Source organism: Phodopus roborovskii, unplaced genomic scaffold (genome assembly GCF_943737965.1).
Source record: "Phodopus roborovskii unplaced genomic scaffold, PHOROB, whole genome shotgun sequence".
Lineage (NCBI taxonomy): Eukaryota > Metazoa > Chordata > Mammalia > Rodentia > Cricetidae > Phodopus > Phodopus roborovskii.
This window is the reverse complement of record NW_026126460.1, coordinates 26,101,639-26,123,227: the sequence shown is the minus strand read 5'-3', so window position 1 is coordinate 26,123,227 and position 21,589 is coordinate 26,101,639. Positions and strand designations below refer to the sequence as shown.

Below are 21,589 nucleotides of genomic sequence, written 5' to 3'. Positions count from 1 at the left end.
GCCTTTGTCTCGGGGAGCATGAGGACTTACACCTGATTTTCTCCAATTCTGCCACCAGCATATGAACAATACTTTGCCAACATGCTGAGAGGTGAAACCAACATAGATAGAAGCAGAAGTTTCTGGCCTTTAGACAAACAACCCATAGACATAAGAAAATAAATCAGTGCACACACACACACACACACACACACACACACACACACACCAAAACATACACAAACCACAAATATAACACACACAGAGACACCACACAAACCACAACACACACAAACTACAAACACAACATACACAGGAATACGAATACACACACAAACCACAATACATACAAATCACAAACACAATACACACATACACACATAGACACCACACACAGAGACCATACAAACCACCACACAACTGGCTGAATGAGCAACAGATTCAAAGCAAAAAAAAAAAAAAAAAATCAAAAACAAAACAGCAAAACAAAACAAACAAACAAAAACCAAAGAACAAAGCAAATAACTGCCTGCTGATTCACTGAACTACGAATAAGGAGTTAGTCACAGAGTTTGAGGGTTTGAACAGAAATAACTGATAAAGAAATCATGATTTCTGAATTTACTGTCTTTCTTTCAGATGAAATGCTTTAATTTTGCTGTGAAAGCACGTGAAATTGATGGTAAAATAGCCCACACTTGCTAATTAACACCTTTGTAAAGTAAATGAAAATCTCCACTCCCAGTTTTCCTTACCATCTTAATTTTCAAACTATGGTGTTTGACCACCCTGCGAGTACATTGCATTCACTTTTATTCTGCACCAAGAATAATAGCAAAGCTCTCTGGTAGATCTCATTGTAATGTGGACTTGGCTGTGGGTTGCATTCTGGCTTCCTGCCTGCCTCCACTTCAGCCCCACACAGCTGTGAGCTTTGTATTTACAACCCTCCAGGCTACCATCCTGTGCAGTGGGCTCATGCACCGGAAGCCACTTTCATCATAGGCTTCTCTTCCCAGTTCCTGCACTTGGTTATTTCCTTGGGAAACATTTGCTGGCCCCTGCTGCTTGGTTTTTCACACTCTTGTCTCACGCTGGAATTTAGCCTTTTGAATTCTAGTAGTAAACACATGGCCAGATTCTCATATGGAGCCTTCAGAGACTCATGGAAAGTACACCCCCAATGGTTCCACTATTTCTCTGTGGAAAGCTGTGATTTTTGTCCCCAGAATTTGTGTCAACTGGAGAAATGGTATTATTTCTTCTTTTCCTGATGCTGTTCAGACAGCATTGGGAAATAACCAGAAAGGGAGAAACGGGAGTGTGTTAAGTATTTTAAGTGGTCAGGGTGTTTCTTAATAGACTTTGAATGGAAATAAGCAGGGTATAAAATGCAAAAGCTAATTACACAATAATATAAGATAATTAGTCTCATATCCCAAGACAAAAGCAATCCACAGAAGAACTTGCAAAATGAGTATTGGTGTCCTCATCTGAACTCTACTCTGTAGCCTAAGAAGGCAGTTAGAGGCAGAGACAGAAACCAGTGTTAGGAGTTTAGATTGACTTTGTGTGCACGGTTTTGTGTGATTTGTATGGTGGTGTGTGTGGTTTTGGTGTATGAAATTTGTGTGATGGTACATGTGTGGTTTATATGTGGCTTGAGAGCGATTTTTATGCGTGCTTGTGCATATGTATGTGTGATTTGTTGTGGTCTGTACATACATGGATTTTGTGTTGTTTTGGTGTGATCCCGGATAATTGAAAGCATGTGACCTGTGTGTGATCATGTGTAATTGTACGTGATTTGTGTACATGTTTGTATGCAGGTAATTGTCTTGTGATAATGTACATGTATGATTAAATGTATGTGAATGCATGAGGGTATGTGATTGTACATGTGTTGATTTACTGTGATTATATATCACAATGTTGATATGTATATGTGGTTTGGTGTGTAGGTTAGGTGTATGGGGTGTACATATATTTCTGCGATCCTGTGACTAGCTGTATGTGATAATGTTAGTATGTGACTGCATATGTATGTGATTGAGTATATGTGCTAATGCTATTTGTTTGCATATGGGGGTATGTGATTATATTGATTCATATGCATGTGACTGTATGTATGTGACAGATATACAGTGCATGAATACAAGTATTTGGGAATTCCATCTGTAATGAAAAGGTTATAGATTTGAACCCAATTACCTCTGTAGATTGTCTAGGCATAAATTATGTATGAATAACTCCCTTTCTATGTGTTTCTGTGTGTGAGTGAGAGAGAGGTGGGGGAGGGAGAGAAAAAGAGAGGAAGAGAGAGACAGAGAGAAAGTTTGCTTCCAACCCAAAGCATTCAGGCCAGACTGACAAGACCAAGCCAAAACCGACTCCAAGCTGCAGTTCATCTTTGTTCTATGTGCAACACTGTCCTTTACTCAATTAATTGTTGATAACAGTGGCTCTTGGGAAGATCTGAGATCTTTGTGTATGTGTATCCCATTATCATTCTTGAAATTTGCATCTTTTCACGTTCTTAGAATGATTTTTGATGTAAATAGTAGGTAATCATGAAAATAATGTTTGATTAAATAGAATTAATATACAGTGAACATTTCTGTGCCATAAAGAAACAGAGTAAGATCCTATAACACAGAGACTGTAGCACACAGCCTATTATGCATATGTATAAATATGTGGGAGTTCCCAGAAACAGCTTTAAACACAAGCTATGGAAACTATAACTGACTGAAGTCTGAGGTGTTGTTAATACCTTATTTATTCTCATAAATTCGCCCACATCCCCCCATTATATTCATGAGTATGCGATTCCAGTTCTCCACTGCTTTCAGGAATCACCCTCTGGGGATGTTCTGACTTACTAAACAACAGTAGTTTAATAAACTACTGTAGCAACCAGTGGCAATGTTAATTAGAATGGGGGATGTGCTGACATGTTTTCTGTACTTCAGCAATTCCTCCATTTCTCAGCAGTGCTGTTAAGAAGAGCCATTCCAAGGAGCTAAACTACCTTGGGAACAGCAATTGTTCATGCAAATGTGTGTATGTGTAAGCATGCATGCCTGGTGTTGTAGGGGTGTGTGTGTGTGTGTGTGTGTGTGTGTGTGTGTGTGTGACTGTAAAGGGCACATCAGAGCACCAGAGAGAGGAAAGAAACTTTATGAGAAAGAGGAGTGTGTACATAGACTACCCTTCCTCCCCTGTAAGGTATGGTGCCATTGATAACTATGCAACTGAAAGAAGAGTGTTGTAGATTACTATTCTAGCATCTCTAGCAAGGCTTTAGTGGCTCAATGACCCCAGAACCCAAGAATATACTGAAGTGTGTAGAAGGAGAGGCAGTTAGGATTGGCTTATTCTCTTCTCTTCAGAAACAACAAGTCCAGAATATTCTCCATGAGTGGCTATCTTCCTATTACTGACCCAGGACATTTTGCAGGTCCATGGAATTCAGGTGGTGGCTGGCTTGTTTAAAACACCAACAGTGAATGGGATTCATTTCTTTGCATATCTTCACTGATGGAACTATGGTTTTTTAGAACATATCTGGCCCATTTTAAACTCTTTCTGATCAGAAAAATAATGCTCAAGACATAAGAAACACCTTTTCCTTTTGTCAAAAAAGGGAGAGAGAGAGAAAAAAACAAAGAGAAGTAGAAGGAAAGACTAAGTAGTTGAGTAACAGTAACAATTGTTTGGAATGACACCTTCACATGCAAAACTCAGAAGAGAGCTGTCATAAATTCATGCCTCTGCATTTGCTTCTACATTGTGGGTTTTCTTGTTGTTTGGATATTGTTTTTCTTCTTGACACAGGATCTTACTATGTAGCACTGGTTAGCCTGGAACTTGTTTCACAGACCAGGCTGGCATTGAACTAACAGACCTCAACTGCCCCTTGTCTCACCAAATGCTGCGATTAAAGGTATGGACCACCACCAGCTACATTTTGAAAATTTTAAACTATAGAATCAAATTTTTGACAAGCCCCCTTTTTTACTACTATACATATCTAACTGTTGTAGAACCAAAAGTAAAGGGCATAAGAGACCAAAATCATGTTTTCCATTCCCTTTCATTGATAGATGGTTTGTTGCTCTATAATCAGAAGATAGGCTTGTAATGTTGCAAACAAAAAAATGCTTCAGGAGCTCAAGGAAGAATGTGGAGCCTTCGAACATTTTTTTATTTAAGCTCCAAACTTGTTAGAAAGTGCATGTCCAAGTGCTAAAGAACATAAGCGATGTGCTTGCCAATTTCTGTGCAACAAGCTATTTAGTGAGAGTCAGATCATTCACCACATAATTCTGTTATTTCCATTCACACCAGCCTAGGTTTTTTTTTTTTGTAAGTTCTAAACAATAGACTCCCTGGATCCCATATCGATTGCCTACTCTCTCATGTCTCCTCTCTTCTTCATGTATGGCTCATTCACTCTATCTTGCAACCATTCCTAAGATCTCTAGTCTAGGCCTGAAGTTCTGGTAAATCTTGTGATTCCCACTGTTTGCTGGCCCCTCATTTAGATATCCAATCATGTTTCCAAATTGAAAGGCAAAATTCAATGCCTAACTCTCTGGTTTATTCCTTGCTCCATATCTCACGTATACTACCTATTTCTCAGGTAATGGTCTTCTCACTCAAATTTAAAGTCATAAAGTAGCTAAGTGCCTAAGGTGATGCAAGTTCATTTTCTCATTATATCTACTAGGTGCACCCTCTCTCCCTTACTGAGCAAGAGGAAGGTTCTTGCTTTCTCCAGGGAAGACCTTTTCCGCTTCAGTCAGGGGTGGATCTCAGAATTGATCTTCTGATCTCAATTCTGATCAATTGGACGGCGTTGAAAAAGTCAACCTTCATTTTACAACCCATGGCTGTGGAACAAAAATATTGAAGAAAGCAAAGCAGAGCCCTGAGCTCTAAGGACAGGGTGGCATCCAGGGACAGTTGTAGAAAATCTGTAGCTACACACCTCCAGATTCAGTGGTACTCATCAGCACCAGTAATGTGCACCACATGGAACACTGTTAACTTGTGCTTGATGATGAAAGTGTTTCCAGTTAGTACATGGGGTCCTTCAGATTCTCATCTGCTTCAGTTGATTCCCAATTAACGGCCCTAAGTTCTTCATGCTGAACGTGTGTGTGTGTGTGTGTGTGTGTGTGTGTGTGTGTATGTGTGTGTATGTGTGTGTGTGTGTGTGTGTGTGTGTGTGTGTGTGTGTGTGTGTGTGTGCACGTGCATGTATATGTGTATGTGTCCTCTAGGTTTTCAGGTCTTACAAGAAAGTATGGCATTTTATTTCTCTCATCCTGGTGAACCTCTAGAAATTACATCTTTTCTACCAAAGCACCTGATTGTTCCTTCCAAAGCCAACTTCTTCTTGAAAGAATTCACTCATTTCTTTTCACATATTATTCTGTATTATCAACTTGCCTGAACTAAGGGATCTAAGATAATCAGTTAAAGCATTCTTTTAAACTCTGTAAGGGATGGGTATTTGAATCAACAGATGCTCACAAACCTCATGCCAGCCATTGGGGGTCTAAACGCAAAAGGATAGATCAGATTCTTTCTCTCTTCTTGAGCTGCAACTTTCAATTTTACCCATGCATAGACATTGACACTTCTAAACTCAGGATGTGGCTTGTGCCATTGACACTGAATTTGGTCTTCATTACCTGCCAAGGGCTTTTCTGTACCATCAGCTTGCAAATAGCAGGTCTGGATCTTCCAAGTTTTCACGGTGATGTGAAGATGTCCCTTGTAATAAATCACTTTCTGTACATGAATATCTATTGGTTTTGTTTCTTTGGGTACCACTGACTAAGGTAAGCATTACATTACAATAATATATTTGTCTATTAATAGACTGTAAAGAACCAGTGAATATAAGGAAGGATATTTGACTGATCATTATGACATCTGCCCCTAAATGTTGGCTGTTGCATCACAGGTACTCAGGTAACAATTTTTGTTTTTATTAAACATGTCTATATTATGAGTCTATCATTCACATACTTTAGGTAGAAGTTGTACAATTTTAGATGAGTCTATGAAAATGTTGATAAACTCTAAATTAGTTATTAGTCTTAGCTGGTAAGTCTACTATTTTTATTTACATATTTTGTTTTTGAAATAAATGTGCAGGTAGTCTTAATTTCACTTCTAGTTGTCAAAAGCCACTTTGAGGGGAAAGAGTTTATTTAAGCTCACAATACTAGGCTTACAGGAACTTGAAGCAGCCAGTTAAGAGCACAATTAAGAGAGAATTAATGCATGCATACTGACTACTCGGCTCATTTAACCCACTCATAAAATGCTCAGTGCCCAAACTATGGAATGGTGCTAACTGTAGTGGGTTGAATTTTTCCATATCAATTAATGTAGTCAGGATAATCTCCCACAGGCATGACCACAACTAAATTGATCTACACAATCAATCCCTTGGTAACATCAATTCTTCAGTGACATTTTTTTCTAGATGATTCTAGAGTGTATCCAATTGACAATTAGACTAATCATCATGTGTAACTATCGCCACTTTTACTTTAATATAAAAATCATTTAGAATCTCTGTACATGCATCAAATTTTTCTTCTAATAGTTTTTAACTTGAGCCGAAAGGTAAATATTTCATAGTTTACATGGGATGGCTCCACCATCAGCTTTACCTAACCTTCTAAACCTGGGTAGATATGGGTAGGTCTATTCCAAGAAAAATTCCTCCCTAAATCCAGAGATCACTGGTCTCCTGTATTTTAACTTACCCATATCAGGGAGTACACAGGTTAACTTAGTGTAAATTGCTTTCCTTGATGAATATTAAAGTCAAAAAGAACATGAAAGGATTGGTCTTTTCTTTAGGGACCTAGAAATCTTTCAGAACAGAAATGTGAAAACTGCAGGAGGTTCCTTGATTATTCACTGTTTATTTTAATTGACAGCTCTCTGTGAGTCCAACATATAAATGAATCAAATCAAAGCAAACATATGCTGTTTTACAAAATTGTTGTTTAATAATACTTATCTGTTAGCCATGCAGAATTGCATTGCCTATTTAAGTATCAAGATATGAAATTGAAAGGTACATTAATGTTTCCTCTTTTGGTTTGGGTTTGAGAATTTCATGCCATGTTACATGCCCATGTGACTCAAACCAGATTCTCCGTCTTGTGCCTTCAGAACGTTACTGTTACATTTCTATTCTGCGTTTTACTTCTGATCAAATTTCACTGGCTGCCTAAAAAAGTTTCTTAAGAAAAAGAACCACAAACACTAGATCTAATTTCAAATTGAAGTCGACTTAGCTGGGGTCTATAGTCACTTTTGAAGACAGCTAGAACTAAGTGTTTCTAGATGTACACTGCTGCATGGCAGAACTTCAAGAACCACCATTTTCCTTACCATCCCTGTGAGTAGCGCCCCGGAATGTGCTGCATGAGCTGACCCTGTTACATGTATGTCTGGGGTTGGAGTCTGAGTGGAGGCAGACTGGCCTGAGCTGATGGTTGCCTAAGAGCAGCCTATACACTGACAGAGCCTTGTGGAAGAACAGGGCCTGCTTACCGGAACTGTGATTTCCAGCCAACAAGGTGGGGCTCACGGAGCACCTGCCCATTCTGCTGGTGACCACAGGTGGACCCGGTGTTCCGTCCCATTCTTGAGCTTTCCTTGGCTCCCTGGAAGAAGCTGCTCCATGATGACCTCTCTCTTTGCTGTCCAGCTTTGGTAATGGCTCCGTGCTGTGGCTTCGGACTTTCAGCTCCTCGGTGGATTCTGTGCATTAATAAAATTGCTTGTTATTTGAGAATTAAATCCTCCCTGAAATTGTTATTAGAAACTTGAATGCCTTTCTAAAGTGCTTGCGAGATGTTGTAAGGATTGTACTGGAGACCCCGGTTTTTGAAATATAACAGAAATGGGTCCCATGAGGAATTTTCTTTTCTTCCAAGATGTGGGCACATTAATATCACCAGAAAGAAAATCGTTTTCTCTTTTGATATACAATACTTCAGTGAATTGCAACTCTTCTTTATTAACTCCCCCTCTTGGTTTCATCTTTAAGGATTTCTCTTAAGGAGTATGTTACAGTCCTTCCTACTTTCTACTCCCTCACCTTTCCTTTACTGTACTGTGGCGTGAATCCAACCCAACCATTCTCCAGTACTGCTATTGCTAAGCAAATATAGTGGGTTTTATTAGCTGAAACATTTACCACAATTCCTAATAACTGGACAGCCTTCTGTCACTTGTTTTTATGCATTCATTTTTATGGTTTCACAGATTCTTCCTTTACTTGAATGTTATTCTACATCAAACCCCTTTTCTATGTCGCCCGTAATTTTCTTTTTTGACACATTCTTTACAGACTGGTTATCTCTAAGGCAATGGCTGAGACACTGTCCTCATTCACTATAGATTCTTTGTATGATTTTTATTCTTCTGGTTCCAATGAAAATCTCAGCTAATTTCTAATGATTTCCCAAACTTTTCGTCAAAAGGCAAGACTGTTCTCCTAGTTCATTATCCAATAATTGTCTTATAGATAACACGAATTTCACATTTCAGGTGCTGCACAGATATTTCTTACTCAACTAATGCCTCTTCCTGGCTATCCATTCATCCATGCTAACGGATTGTCTGTTCTTGTCTTTGACTGATAAAGCCCAAATTCAAATCCATCAGTCAGAAAAGTCTACTGAGCCTTTTCCCTACTCTTCTCTACTTGTTGCATGTCTACCTCAAGAACCCCAATTGAAACTCTTAAATTGAATTATGTCTCTTGAATTGTCACAACTGGCTTCCTTGACTTTGTCTTTGATATCCAAAGTACAAGTCACAACATTCATTTATAATACAAATGTGGTCATAATGTCCACCTGACAAGTATACTTTGAGGCATTTCCAGTTCCCAACACAATAACCAAGTTTCCTCTTTATTGTCTGCCACAGTGGCCTTCTCTCTAATGTAACTCTCTCATAATCACTCCAACCAAGGAACAGTGTTAACTGATCATAGCTTCTGTCACCCTCTGCCACTCCTGAACAAAATAATGCTGCCTGTACAACTTCAAGCTCTACCCTGACTACCCTTAAATCTTAGTAGAGCAAAGCAATCGATTCTTGGTGACTTCAGTGTCTTCTGAAGTGTTACCTCCACCATGGTCATGCCTTCTTGTCATTTATATAGCAAGATAGCATGTTGTCTTTCCACATATTTACTTTGCCCCTGAACTCCAAATTCTTGAAAGGCATATGCTTTGTTTGGTTTTTCATTCTTTAGGACTGGTTCAGCTACCAGCAAACATCCTGTTTAACAAGTCTTCTACTTTATTTACTTAGCAAGTTTGTCAATTCGTCCATCATTTTCATCATTTTTCTGCTATGTATAGGCTGTACCATATTTCTAATTAAACCGAAGAGTCAAGTGAGGATGAATGAATTAAAGTGGCATGATCTTGATAGTGCTTTCCTTTAAATAAGATCATTTGATAATAATAATATATAAAATTCATCAAATTAGAAGTCTAATCCATATGAATATTTTTGATAAACTCATAATTTTAAAACTGTATTTTTGTTCTCTTTTCTCTTAATTTAGCTTCAACTGTTCTTCAGCTTTCAACAGCTTAAACAAAAATGATGTTCGGTTCCTCATTATCTTGCTGCATGGTAAAAAGAGCAGGCTTCTGTGTATTGAGCAGTAATGGTCAGGGTTCCGAGGGCCTCACAGGGCTCCACTTGGCAGTGCTAGCAAGCAGTAATTATAGACAGAAAAAGGAAGTGGTAGACAGAAATAGCCCAGTTGGTTATAGTGCCTGATTTGGATGTGTGGGGGCAGTTGCAGCCTCTGATTGGCTGCAACGATTGGTCAGCACTCTGCTATTTGTTACAAGGGGAAGCTGTTAAGTAAGGGCAAGGGCACAGTTTGTTTACACAGTGATTATAGAGAAGCACCTGTGGGCCACTTTAATTTCGCATTTTTGCCGTTTTGCTCTCCCATTCCTCTGCCTGCTGGGAGACTCTGCTAAATGACAGCCCTGAAAGAACAGCCTTTCTGTTCTCACTGCTCTGGTCTTCTTTTGTTTTCACACTGCTCCAGCCACTTCCAGCTATATAAATACAGGGATTCCACTTTATGTGATGAACAAACCAGGAGGGTAGTCTGATCCAATTGTCATCTCAGAAAGAGTTCAGGCCTCTCGAGACAGCTGTTACAAAGTTAGGTTACAGTTACACTGAACTCAAATATGAGAAGTCAATGTATTTGAATGGTAACATATTTAATCATAATCATGAGGACAGAACATTTAACTTGCTATTCAGTGCCCTGAGACAAGTGGAATTAAATCAGCACCAGAAGTGATCAACAGAGGCCATCCCCAAGCTGTTTCTTCACAGTCTCAAAGAAAATGCAACTCTGGCTTCTGAATGCTGCGGCCTAAATCTAAGGGCCCATCTGTTTCACCTGAATTTCTCTTCCACAGTTGACTACTTATGTGCTTGTGCTGTCATCTGCTTCTTAAATGAGATTCCCCTCCATCTCTTCCTTCCTTCCTGTCTCTCTCTGCCACCTTCTCTTTAATAACATATACAAGAGCCACAGGAGTTGGAACTAGCCCAAATATAAATATATAAAGTTCAAACTTAAAGCTGCATCCAGTACTATACTTTCAGATATTTTAAATGTTGAAGATTTATGTGAAGGTGTCTTCATCAAAGTTGGTTTCTTTATTCTTATTTGCATCATTCTACCAAAAATATCAGTGGTGTATAATTTAGGACTGAAGTCTCAACTATTTGAAAGCCCAATACTACTTTGGAAACAAAAAAGGAGCGATAGTTTCCTTCTTTGTGTCTTTCTTTGTAAGTGCCAAGGGTTAGTTTCAGTTAATTTCGGAGGTGTATTTAGAGAAACTTGAACAAAGTGTCGAAGAATCTACACTGTTCAGTTTTAAATGTGTGTACCTTCATATATACTTTACAATTAGAAAGCAGAGACAAAATATTAGTAAGAAATTCATAAGCATATTTTTGAGCATTTATTTTGTAATAAATCTTTCCTCCATGTACATATATATTTAAGAACTGCTTTCAAGATTAAATATGTTTTCTCAATAAAATAATGATATAACTCTTCAAAATAACTGTCAAAAAAGACATTTGCAAAATGGAAAAACTGAATTAAGAACTAACTAGTCAGACAATTAGATTAAAAACTATGAAATTAAGAAATACTGAGGGTTCAAAGAAATCTATTCAGGAAGCAAAGACAATTACCTATATCCGAATATTTTGATGTTGTTTGACATCAGTTAAACCAATTTTGAATTTAGTAACATAAACTGTCCAAAAGATCCTTCTTATATCATATGGAACCTTTCTACAAACTCATAATTTCTCAGTTCCTATGTAGCTGTTTCCATTTCTAGATAGGTAATTACTGTGTTTTGTGCACTCTGTTCATCTGATGGATAACCGTGCTTTTAGTGGGTGACTGAGAAAGGATAGATATTTATTTCTCATATTTCTACAGCCTTAAAGTCGATGGCAGAAGGCCCACAACTAGTAAGGGTCTTCAGTGTGTCACTATCCCTTGGCAGAAGGTCAAAAGGAAGGCAAACAAACAAGGAAGAGGAAGGAGGAGATGGAGGAATGGAGGACAATGAAAGGAGAGGGAAGGACACAGATAGAAATAGAAGCAAACTCATCTTTTATAAGAAACACACTTGCATGAAAAACAATCTGTTCCTGTGACACAGCATTAATCCATTCACAGGGGAGAAGGTACCAAGGCCTCCCCCATCATTACTGCTGATAGAGGATTTAGTAAGTGACACGTGCCAATTCAGAACCAACCTCTTTCTGTTTTTTGTTTGTTTGTTTGTTTTTAAAGATAAACACCCTGGTGAATACACAGTGAGGTCTCCTGTCTCCTTTTGGTCATGTCTTCCGTATAATACAAATGAACAATTCTTTCTGTGACCCTAACCTGAACTCTTAATTGCATGTTATTGTGTCTTTCAAAAACAGTGCTGTGTGGAGCTGATCACTGCCAGACAGAGATAGTTTACCTACAAGTCTAGACATGCACTGGATCCTTTTCTGACCTTCTGTCATCTCATTTCTTGAATCTCTAGGAGGTTAGGTCAAAAGGTCTTCTGTCTCCACAATCAGAGGGCAGTGGGATGATGGGAAATTTTTATTTATCATTATTCCTTCATTCTTGTGTGAACCCTGTCATTTGTGGTCAGAGAGGCCTTCTCTTACACAAACACACACACACACACACACACACACACACACACACGTACGCAGCTCAGTCATTTGCTGATCTGACCATTTTAAATGAATCTGAAACTCCAAGTTTTTTTTAAGGAGGTACACAGTATAAAATCTCAGTAATAAGAAGAGGTACACTGAGGCAGAGTTTAATATGCACCAAGGACTGATGGATGTCTTTTTAAAGATGGGGTCTAATGTATCCCAGACTACTCACCAACTTGCTACATAGCCACAAACTTTGAACACCTGATTGTCACACCTCTATCTTGCAGGTGCTAAGATTACAAGTGTGCACGTTATCAGTATTTATGAGATGCTAGAGGGAGACACAACCATAGCTTCAGGCTACACAAGCAGTCCACTAGCTGAGCTCCATTGCCTGCCCAACTCTAACCATCTGAAGCAGTAAAAACACCTCAAAGTTCTTCTGTAACTTGCCCAAGCTCACACATGACAATTGGCAAAATTTTGTAGAGAACCAGGGTGCTCATAGCTCCACTTAGCTCAGCACACTGAAACTCTGCTGCTGACATAGAAATCAATTGCTGTTTTCTCATAGGTGCAATGAAATCAGTTTGTCAATCATGGTTACTTTCCCAGGAAGTTTTGCTTATCTGCCCACTAGGCCCATGTTTGAGCTGAAAACTTCTTCAGCTGTTCAAGCCAATGATTTAAGCCTGTGACAGTTATGGAGACATCACCATCAAATTATCTGTATCTAAAAATCATTCACCAAGATCACCAAGAAGTACTGGAATATCAAACTATTATGGCAAAGCTTCTATCAAAAAAGCTCATCAGATCAGGGCAGAGAGACAACTTACTAGAAGAATGCCAGTTACAATTGCCTCTGTATTCACAGGATGAAAGCTAAAATGATCTCTGAGCAGAGGCTACTCCCAAAATCCTCTTGCCAATCTCTCTGGCCATCAACCTAACCAACCCCTTACTCCTTGCAGTAAGAGAGTGATATAACAATGCTCTAGCCAGTAGTAGGTGGGAGACTGGTGACTGCTCATTCCAGCTGTGCTCAGAGCTGTCCACATAGCATAGTCAGGTTCCTACGTCTCTTGCATAATGGATTTTGTTGAAGTCTTAAGAGCTGGCAGAGCCTGCACTTGGAAATCCCTCCATTAACAGAGGCTCATCTTTCAGTCCATTAATTGATTGTCACCTCGTCTGCGATAAAATCTTGGTTGGAAACATGCATGACCCAAGGATCTGCTGCATTGTATTAAACCATAAATTTTGGAGGGGTTGTAATTTTTGTAGCATTTGAATTATCTGAGCACATAATTTTAAAATATATTAGTTCACACTTCCCCTTCTATAAAAAACAGTCTAGATGTAATATTGTTGAATTTCTAATGAATGAAAATATTTTATACATATACTGTTTTTAAAAATTAAGGAGGGATGAGGTTAGATCTCAGAAGTTTTGGCTAGCAAAATAACTTGCAGCACATGCTTAAGTTAGAACCCAGAAACCCAAAGCAATGGATAGAACTAATTCCCAGAAGTTATCCTCTGCCCTCTACACACATGACATGGCACATATGGACATGCACTCACACTTGCCCTCACCCCACTAAACTGAAATCTCAATTCTTCAATCTTGTTTTCCTCCTTGCTTTAATTCTAGAAAAACTCCTTCATGAAATGGATAATCTTCAGTGACTATTTAAGAAATATTTAAAATACCTTGGTTTTAGTAAGTTTATTACAAATATACAGTCAATATATGGGAATAATTACCCATATATTTACATATATTATTCACATGAATTTGAATGGGGATGGTATCTCACCCAAATTTTTATACTTTTCTATTCAGACTAGCAACAAAGAATCATAGCAAGTGATGGGAGATATCATTCTGTAAATTTGTTTCTCATACTGGTTAATGACTAAAGCACTGTTGGCCAATAGGAAAGCAAGATAGGTGGGACTAGGAGACAAGGAGGATTCCAGGAAGTAGTAAGGAGGAGTCATGATGGAAGATGGAGAGAGCAGAACGCTGGCCTCTCTCTCCGGTAAGATAAAACCACGTGGAAGTACTTAGATTAATAAAAATGGATTAATAATTAAGACAGAGCTAGCCGATGAGAAACTAGTACCTGGCCAACAGCATTATATCAAATACAGAGTCTCTGTATGTTATTTAGGGTGGCGCGGCTGTGGAGACTGGTGGCGGAGAAAAACTACTCGCAATAAGCAAGAAATTAAATAAGACTTTTCCGTAGTGACTAAGGTCAGTGTTAGATCCTTAGAAAATACTCAAAAGGAAATATTAAACACTTCAACATGGAAATAATTTCAACATAAGCCCGGAATGCTGGTGTGCAATTTAGATGATTTATACTCTGCTCCATTCTGTAACCCCTGGGACTCCGAGGAAGTAATATTGACCATATTTTAAATTTCCCAAATAAAACAAGAAGCTTGAAACAAAATCTTTCTAAATATGCTTCTAAGTTTCATATTGTGTACCTCTGTTACAATTCTAGAGAAAAACGAAATGACCAAGACTTCCTGCCTTAACTCTGCTTATAAATACACCTCTAAATGGTACATGGCTCACTCCATCTGTCTGAACATTTTCAAGCCAGGCACTCTAATTTTAAGCAACAAGACAATGGACTGACATGGTGACCACCATGCTAAAGGAACTCTCTAAGACAGAAGCAGTTACATGAAGTAACTCAGAAGTCAAGTTCCCATAAGCAGACCGTGATCATTGTAATGTGACTACATCATTCTGATTTTAATGATGGGGAAACCAAAGCCTACTCCGGTATGTTACCAAGAATCTGACTGGTGAACAATTAGGCTTTGATTAGTTCCAATTAAACAAGCTGCAATTGCTGTGTTGACTAGAGCACAACACCTTTTTTCTAGGACTGTATTCCTTTACTTCTGACTGTAGTATTTCATACAATACTAGGCCACTTTTGAAGTCCTGTCCAAATTTCAGGTACTATCATGCTTATTTACACTTTACTGCCACTTGGTTTCATGTATTTAATTTGAGTCAGATGTACCCTTTCACCCTCAATATTACCCTATGAGGATTTGAGTTCTGACTCCCTTTCTATTACTCCTTCATAATGGAGTGAGAAGTCTGTCAAGCCAAAGGTCTGTGCCCAGCACACTACAGGTACATCCTCTTTTCTACACTGATCCTGCTCATGCCTGGACCCAGAACTTTCTGCATGAATAGTTTTGAGAGGACTGCAAGATCCTTGGCTACCCTTTCACCAGAAAGCCAATGTTGTATGAGGACACACAGGCACATGGAATGTAGGTAAGTCAAAACTTGGGAATGTCTGGTCCTGCCAAACAGCATAGGCCAGTCTTTCAGCAGTCAGGTAAAAGGGCAAAATCAAGGATCCACAATACTTTCAATTCTTGCTTAAAATAAGCTGCATGTGGGAAGAGTATTTATTATCTGAGATGACATGTAAAGAAGCTAAACATTCTGTATTAATTCATTTTTAAGAAACAGGGACCAGATGGTGGTGGTGTATGCCTTTAATCACAGTAGTTGGTAGGCAGAGCAGGAAGAACTCTAGGAGTTTGATTGAGGTCAGGCTGGTCTGCAGAGTGAGTTCCAGGACATCCTCCAAAGTTATAGAGAAACACTGTAGGAAGGAAGGAAGGAAGGAATGAAGGAAGGAAGGGAGGGAGGGAGGGAGGGAGGAAGGAAGAAAGGGAGGAAGGAAGGGGAAGGAAGGGAGAGAAAGCAAGAAACACAGAAGAAAATAGAGAGAGAAAGGAAGAAAGGAAAGAAAGGAAGGAAGGAAGAGGGCAAGGTAAAGTATCAGTGCTTTTAGAGGAAATTTTACCTAGGAGGCAAAATCAATCAAAACTGGGACATGTGAATTTAACCAAGTCAGAGCTTCATGACCATGCCTGCTTTGTCTGTGCTCTCATAAAACCCACAGAACTCAAGATGTCCCTGCATGAACATGAGTGTGCCACCAAGTTCTAACACATCCTTTGCAAAGGGTTGGGCAGTCCTGATGCCAAGAGGCTGAACTAGTAAATGTTTACTGGTATTTCATCTTTATAAACAACTTTCATGGTTTGTATTTAATGAAGGTGAAGTTGTGGCTCCTTGCCAAAAGAAAAATTTCTCTTTGGAAATAGGATTCATGAGAACCTAAGTCCTTTACAGAAGTCATGTTTTATGTGAACGTTTCCCCACTAATGCCCACTATTTTTCAAACTACAAAGCTAAGTCTGACCTAATGAGGTTTTAAAGCAAATATTTACTTGCCATGGACAGAATATGGATGTTTATTTAAAAATATTGTTTTTTCTAAAGCCAGGAAGTCCCATCCCCAGAGTCTAGAAGAAATGAAGCAAAACCCTGGAAAAGTATACATGAACATATTCTTTTTTTTAATAGCTATGATTTTGGTTATTCTTCAGTAAGAAATTAAAAAAAATCTATCTTCATTTATAGAGTTTCTGCTTACTATTATCATGAGAAAAACAATATAATAATTATCTGTTAAGAGGAATTCAAACAGATTTTTTTTTCTTTTTGAAAAGGAAAAACATGGAATTCTATTGATGCAGCTACCATCTCTGTTTTTGTCTGCTTTCAAGTGATCAAAGCAGGAGAATCCTTTGAACAGTCAGAGATGAAGAGAATGACTAGGGGAAGGAAGGGAGGATTCCATTAGAGGAGATTTTAAAAGATAGAATAACTTTGGTGAAGGAAGATGATTTTATATATCACCAAGCTTGAGTTACTCTATTAGAAATTACTGGTAATACTCATGAATCAAAATCAAGGATGCTGTTGCAGAGGTTATTACCATATTATTTATAAATGGTCTAAATATTTTTAGGAAGTATAAAACTGGTACTAATAATGCAGAGTATGAGTTAATACTGACAATCTGGGGGGCTGCGTGCAGAGTCCACACCCCTTTGGGTATTTTGATATGGGGAGTCTCAGTCAGAGCATAGTATAGCAACAGTGTTGTTGAATTGACTTTGGAGTGATAAGCACCTGAGTTCCAGCTTAGAATTACCCTCTAATTAACTCTCAGGCCCTGGGCCACACTGTCCTCTTCTGAGCACCCATGTTCTTATCGTAAAGGAGGCATTTAGACTCAAGGTTCTTCAAAGCCAGCATTGGGAGAATAAGTGCTACATTAGACATTCTGCTTCCTTACTGCTTATTAAAGGCTTGGGAGGGGGATAGTTTTTTTTTTTTCTTTTTTTAAGCTCTTCATTCTTAAGGCATAATTAAATTGAATTTTTTAGAATTGGTCCTAAATATGGTTTTCTAAAAATATTTTTGTTATTTCTAATATAAAGAGTCAATGCCACTGTTGAACATTATGAAAATTTATTATCCTTCTTAAAGTAATTTGGATTGTTAACTTGGTGAGGCCCCTTTTCTTTTATAGCTTTACCTATTTTTAGATGAAATTATCCTAATTATCCTCTTTTTTTCAAGTGAAGGATAAAAGTAAAAAATAACATAGGTGCTTATCTATTTTCACATTTTAAAGAATATTTTAGAAGAGGTATAGGAAGAGAAAAAAATCTGAGGACTTCAAAGTTGAAGATAATCTCCATAGTTTATTTATGTTCTGTTATGATTACCCCCAAATTCTTAAATAAGGAAGGATCAGGCTTTCAAAACTAAGAACACATAAAGGCACAAAATGATATGGCTGGTTTCTGATTATTTCATTGGCTGCTTCAGCTGTGCAGGCTCACTTATGAAAAGGTGATTCACTCTACAAGGTAGACAACTCTGTTGCATTAATGACAACCATTAGGAGATAAAACATGCAGTTGATCTAAAACAGCCAAGGAAAACTCTCATTTAACATTTCTTAATGTTTCCAGTCTTGCATGCCTATGCATTTTTTTAAAGAAAGGTCATAGTTCAATTTATTTTTAATTTTTTGAAGGAAAAGCAAGGTTTTCCACTGTTTTTAGTGGGAAGTGTGTGGGTAGTTGAATCTATGCACAGGTGCAATCACATTTAATTAAGACTCAAATCATTTTAACAGACAGATGGGAAAACTCTCCATCCTTAAAGAATTAAAAACATTTAAGCACTAAATATATTAATTTATGAGAGGAAAAATACCATTTCTATTACATTCATAAATGTTCCTAAAGCAAACGTCAAATGCTAAGGAGGATGGCACCCCAGCAAAAAGGATAAGAGGAGCATTTAATATCTGCCAATGCAAAGAAACAACTGTGTACTGCTGCAATCACAATTGCTGATGGCCATATTTGAGGGAGATGAAGATGACATTCATATGAAAAATTTCACAAAATTGAAACGATTCCTACAAGGATAATACCCCTGGTGGGAGCAGTAGTGAATGTCCATAGCACTGTTTTTCTCCTGATTTCAATTTACTTATTCTAGAAAAAAACTGGTTGGAGATAGTAAGGGTGTTTTGGAACTATTTCACAAAATGTGAAATATGTCAGAACATCTAAGAGAAGAAATGCACATATAAATTCTATTAGGGCATATGTGAACTAGTTTTAATCTTTCTCCACAAATGGATATCTTAAGTGAAATTGATAATATGCCTCTAGAATCAGAAAGCTACATAGGGAGAAGGAGAGTCAGATTCCTTTCCAAGGTGTTCAGTCTTAACCTATCCATCTTCTTTCCTGTGCCTGTTTGTGTGGCAGCGACTTCGTCTGCCATGCTTTCCCTCAGAAAAGTGACATCTCTGTTACAAATATAACTCCAATCTTCATTTCATTATTTAAAATTGTCTTACATTGTGACACTCAAAGAAAACATAAGAGAAAATTCTAAGAGACAGTTGAGAGTGATTTTTGAATTTAACAATAAAGCACAGGTAACAAAAGCAAAAGTAAATGAATTAGAATAAATTGAAACTGAAAAATGTATGAGTCAATGGTTTTCATAAGCAGAATGAAAGTATAGTCTATGGGATGGGAGTCAATAGCTACAAACTATATGTCTAGTAAAGGATTAATGGCATACTAGGTGCTGGGGAGATTCCTTATTGAATAAAAGCATGACTGTGCAACTGAGAGGACACGAGTTCAAATCCCTAGCACTCATGTAAAACGTGTTAGATTACCATGGATCTGTAACTCCAGCACTGGGAAGCAGAGCCAGGGAATTTTGGAAGCTGAATAACCAACCGAGCTCAAACAGAGATTCTAGTTCAATGAAGATGCTATTCTGAGGGAATAAGGAAGAAAGTGAAAAGAAAAATACCTCATGTCCTCTGCCTTCTGCAGATGTGTGCAAGCACACACACAGAGAAAGAAAAAACATACCTTGATTATGTATAGAACTTTTATAACTCAGTATTAACCTCAAATGTTCAAATCATACAGCATTAAATGGGAAACACCTTAGGTATGTATTCCTCTGAGGATGATATGTTAACTAATAAATGCATATAAAATGATCAGCATTATTAATTATATTAAAATACAAGTCAAACCTGACTTATAAAACTCCACGACCATTTGTCATTACAGGTGGTTTAAGACATCATGTAGTTGCTGGGAATTGAACTCGGGACCTCTGGAAGAGCTGCCAGTGCTCTTAACCATTGATCCATCTCTCCAGCCCATCTTACTTCCAGTTTGGGCCATGGAGAGCATACAGGTGGCAGGGTTGGCATCCTTGGAGAGGGAACCTGTGGCAGTCATCTGTTTCCTGTGTGAGTGCATCCTCCCCAAATAAGCTTCTCTTCACCTGTATTGAGTCTAGGGAATTTTGATTCCCATGCCAATAACCATTAAGATTTCCATTTTTTTTTTCAAAAAATCAAGTTTTGGCTAGAGTATAGCCAAATTTTCAGTTTGGAAGGGACAAGGAGGAGGAGATAGATTTTAGGTTGTTCAATGGTGATGGCAACACACTGTGGTAATTTACTGACTGTTATCCAAGTATATACTTAAAATTACTTATAAGTTGAATGTTACATAGACTTTACCATAGTAAATAAATACTTGTATTTGTACTGAGGTGAGTCTTAGGATTAGCATGAACAAATGAGGCATGAACAAATGCTGATTCTTAACTTTTAAGCTTGTCTTTCATCTTTAATAGAAATTTCTGGGCCTTTGAAGGGCTCCCATCATGGATATGCTTAGTGATCGAATTTACACTCTTTTTCCCACCAGTCTCTCAGTTGAGATTAATGACTGTGAAGTTTAGCATGAGGCAGTATCTACAGGATCTAGGGCCAAAAGTTCACACTAACCACCTATGTGGGTGCACATTAACCCTTAATGGGTGCCTCTATGCTCCCCATGGAAGTGCCCCTGTTTAGATGTAGACTCTGTGTGTTCCTTAGCGCAGGAAGGACCATGACTTATCCATCTAGATGGTAGTGATTTATTCCTACTCTGATGGCCTTAGGACACTAAGTATCTAAAGGCCACATTCTGTTAGAATATTCTGCAATATACTTGAATGAAAGGGGCAGAGGGTTTAGGCTTTTGTTCTCTTCCAGCCTCAGACTCAGCACTTGTTAACAAGAAACCACCTCAAATGTAGCTGAACTCACAACTCCTTGGGGGCCCATAACTGTGGCATGACCTCACTTCCCTGTCTCCCCACCTACTTTAGCCTCCTCTGCTGTTAGAATAACAAGGAGGCAGGGAAGCCAGAGGAATGGGGAGAGGGAGAGAATAAAAGGAATGGGAGGTAATGAAGGAGGTAGAAGGAAGGAGACAGGCAGGAGAGAAGAAATGATAACTGAAGCCCAGGGAAACATATTTCACACCAACCCAGATTATGAGAGCTGGCTTCCTTAAACGTCAGCTTCTGAAGCCCTTCATTGATTTCATAGGGAACTAGGTCAGGGCTGCTTTTAACTGGGGAAGCTGCATCGTGCAGGTTTCATTTTCCTGTGAGGAGTGGATATTAAAAATTGATGTGTAACGCAAGCCTCTGCTTAATTAGTGTCTGGATAAGGACTTAGCAAGGAATGCCATGGAAGTTAATAGAAGAATGAGTGATGGACAAATGTTTCCACCACTACTTTTATATCTGTAGCTTTGCCCTTATAAATATTATTCTGGAAGGCCATTCAGCATAAAAGCCCTCCCCTCCCCCACCCCACCCCTTTTTTGTGCCAGCTACTCTGTATTTCGGAGTATTACCTCTTATGCCTTTATGGTGGGACAAGTGTTTTAAAATAAAGTCTGAGTGCTTGCTAGTTTTTCTGCGAGTTCTTTTGTTTTGTTTTGTTTTGCAAATTCTAAACTTAATGTTGGAGGAGGAGGCATTTGATGTAATCACATTAAAAGA

General features: G+C 38.3%; 1 protein-coding gene across 3 annotated transcripts in view; it reads right to left on the bottom strand.

The window, feature by feature from the left end:
• Nyap2 (neuronal tyrosine-phosphorylated phosphoinositide-3-kinase adaptor 2) overlaps positions 1–21,589 on the bottom strand; it is a 227,562-nt gene that overhangs the window by 50,471 nt on the left and 155,502 nt on the right. For all 3 annotated transcript variants that reach the window (XM_051190565.1, XM_051190567.1, XM_051190566.1), the window contains exon 6: positions 7,570–7,779. In XM_051190565.1, the coding sequence (XP_051046522.1) occupies positions 7,570–7,779 (210 nt within the window). The remainder of the gene's footprint in view (positions 1–7,569; positions 7,780–21,589) is intronic.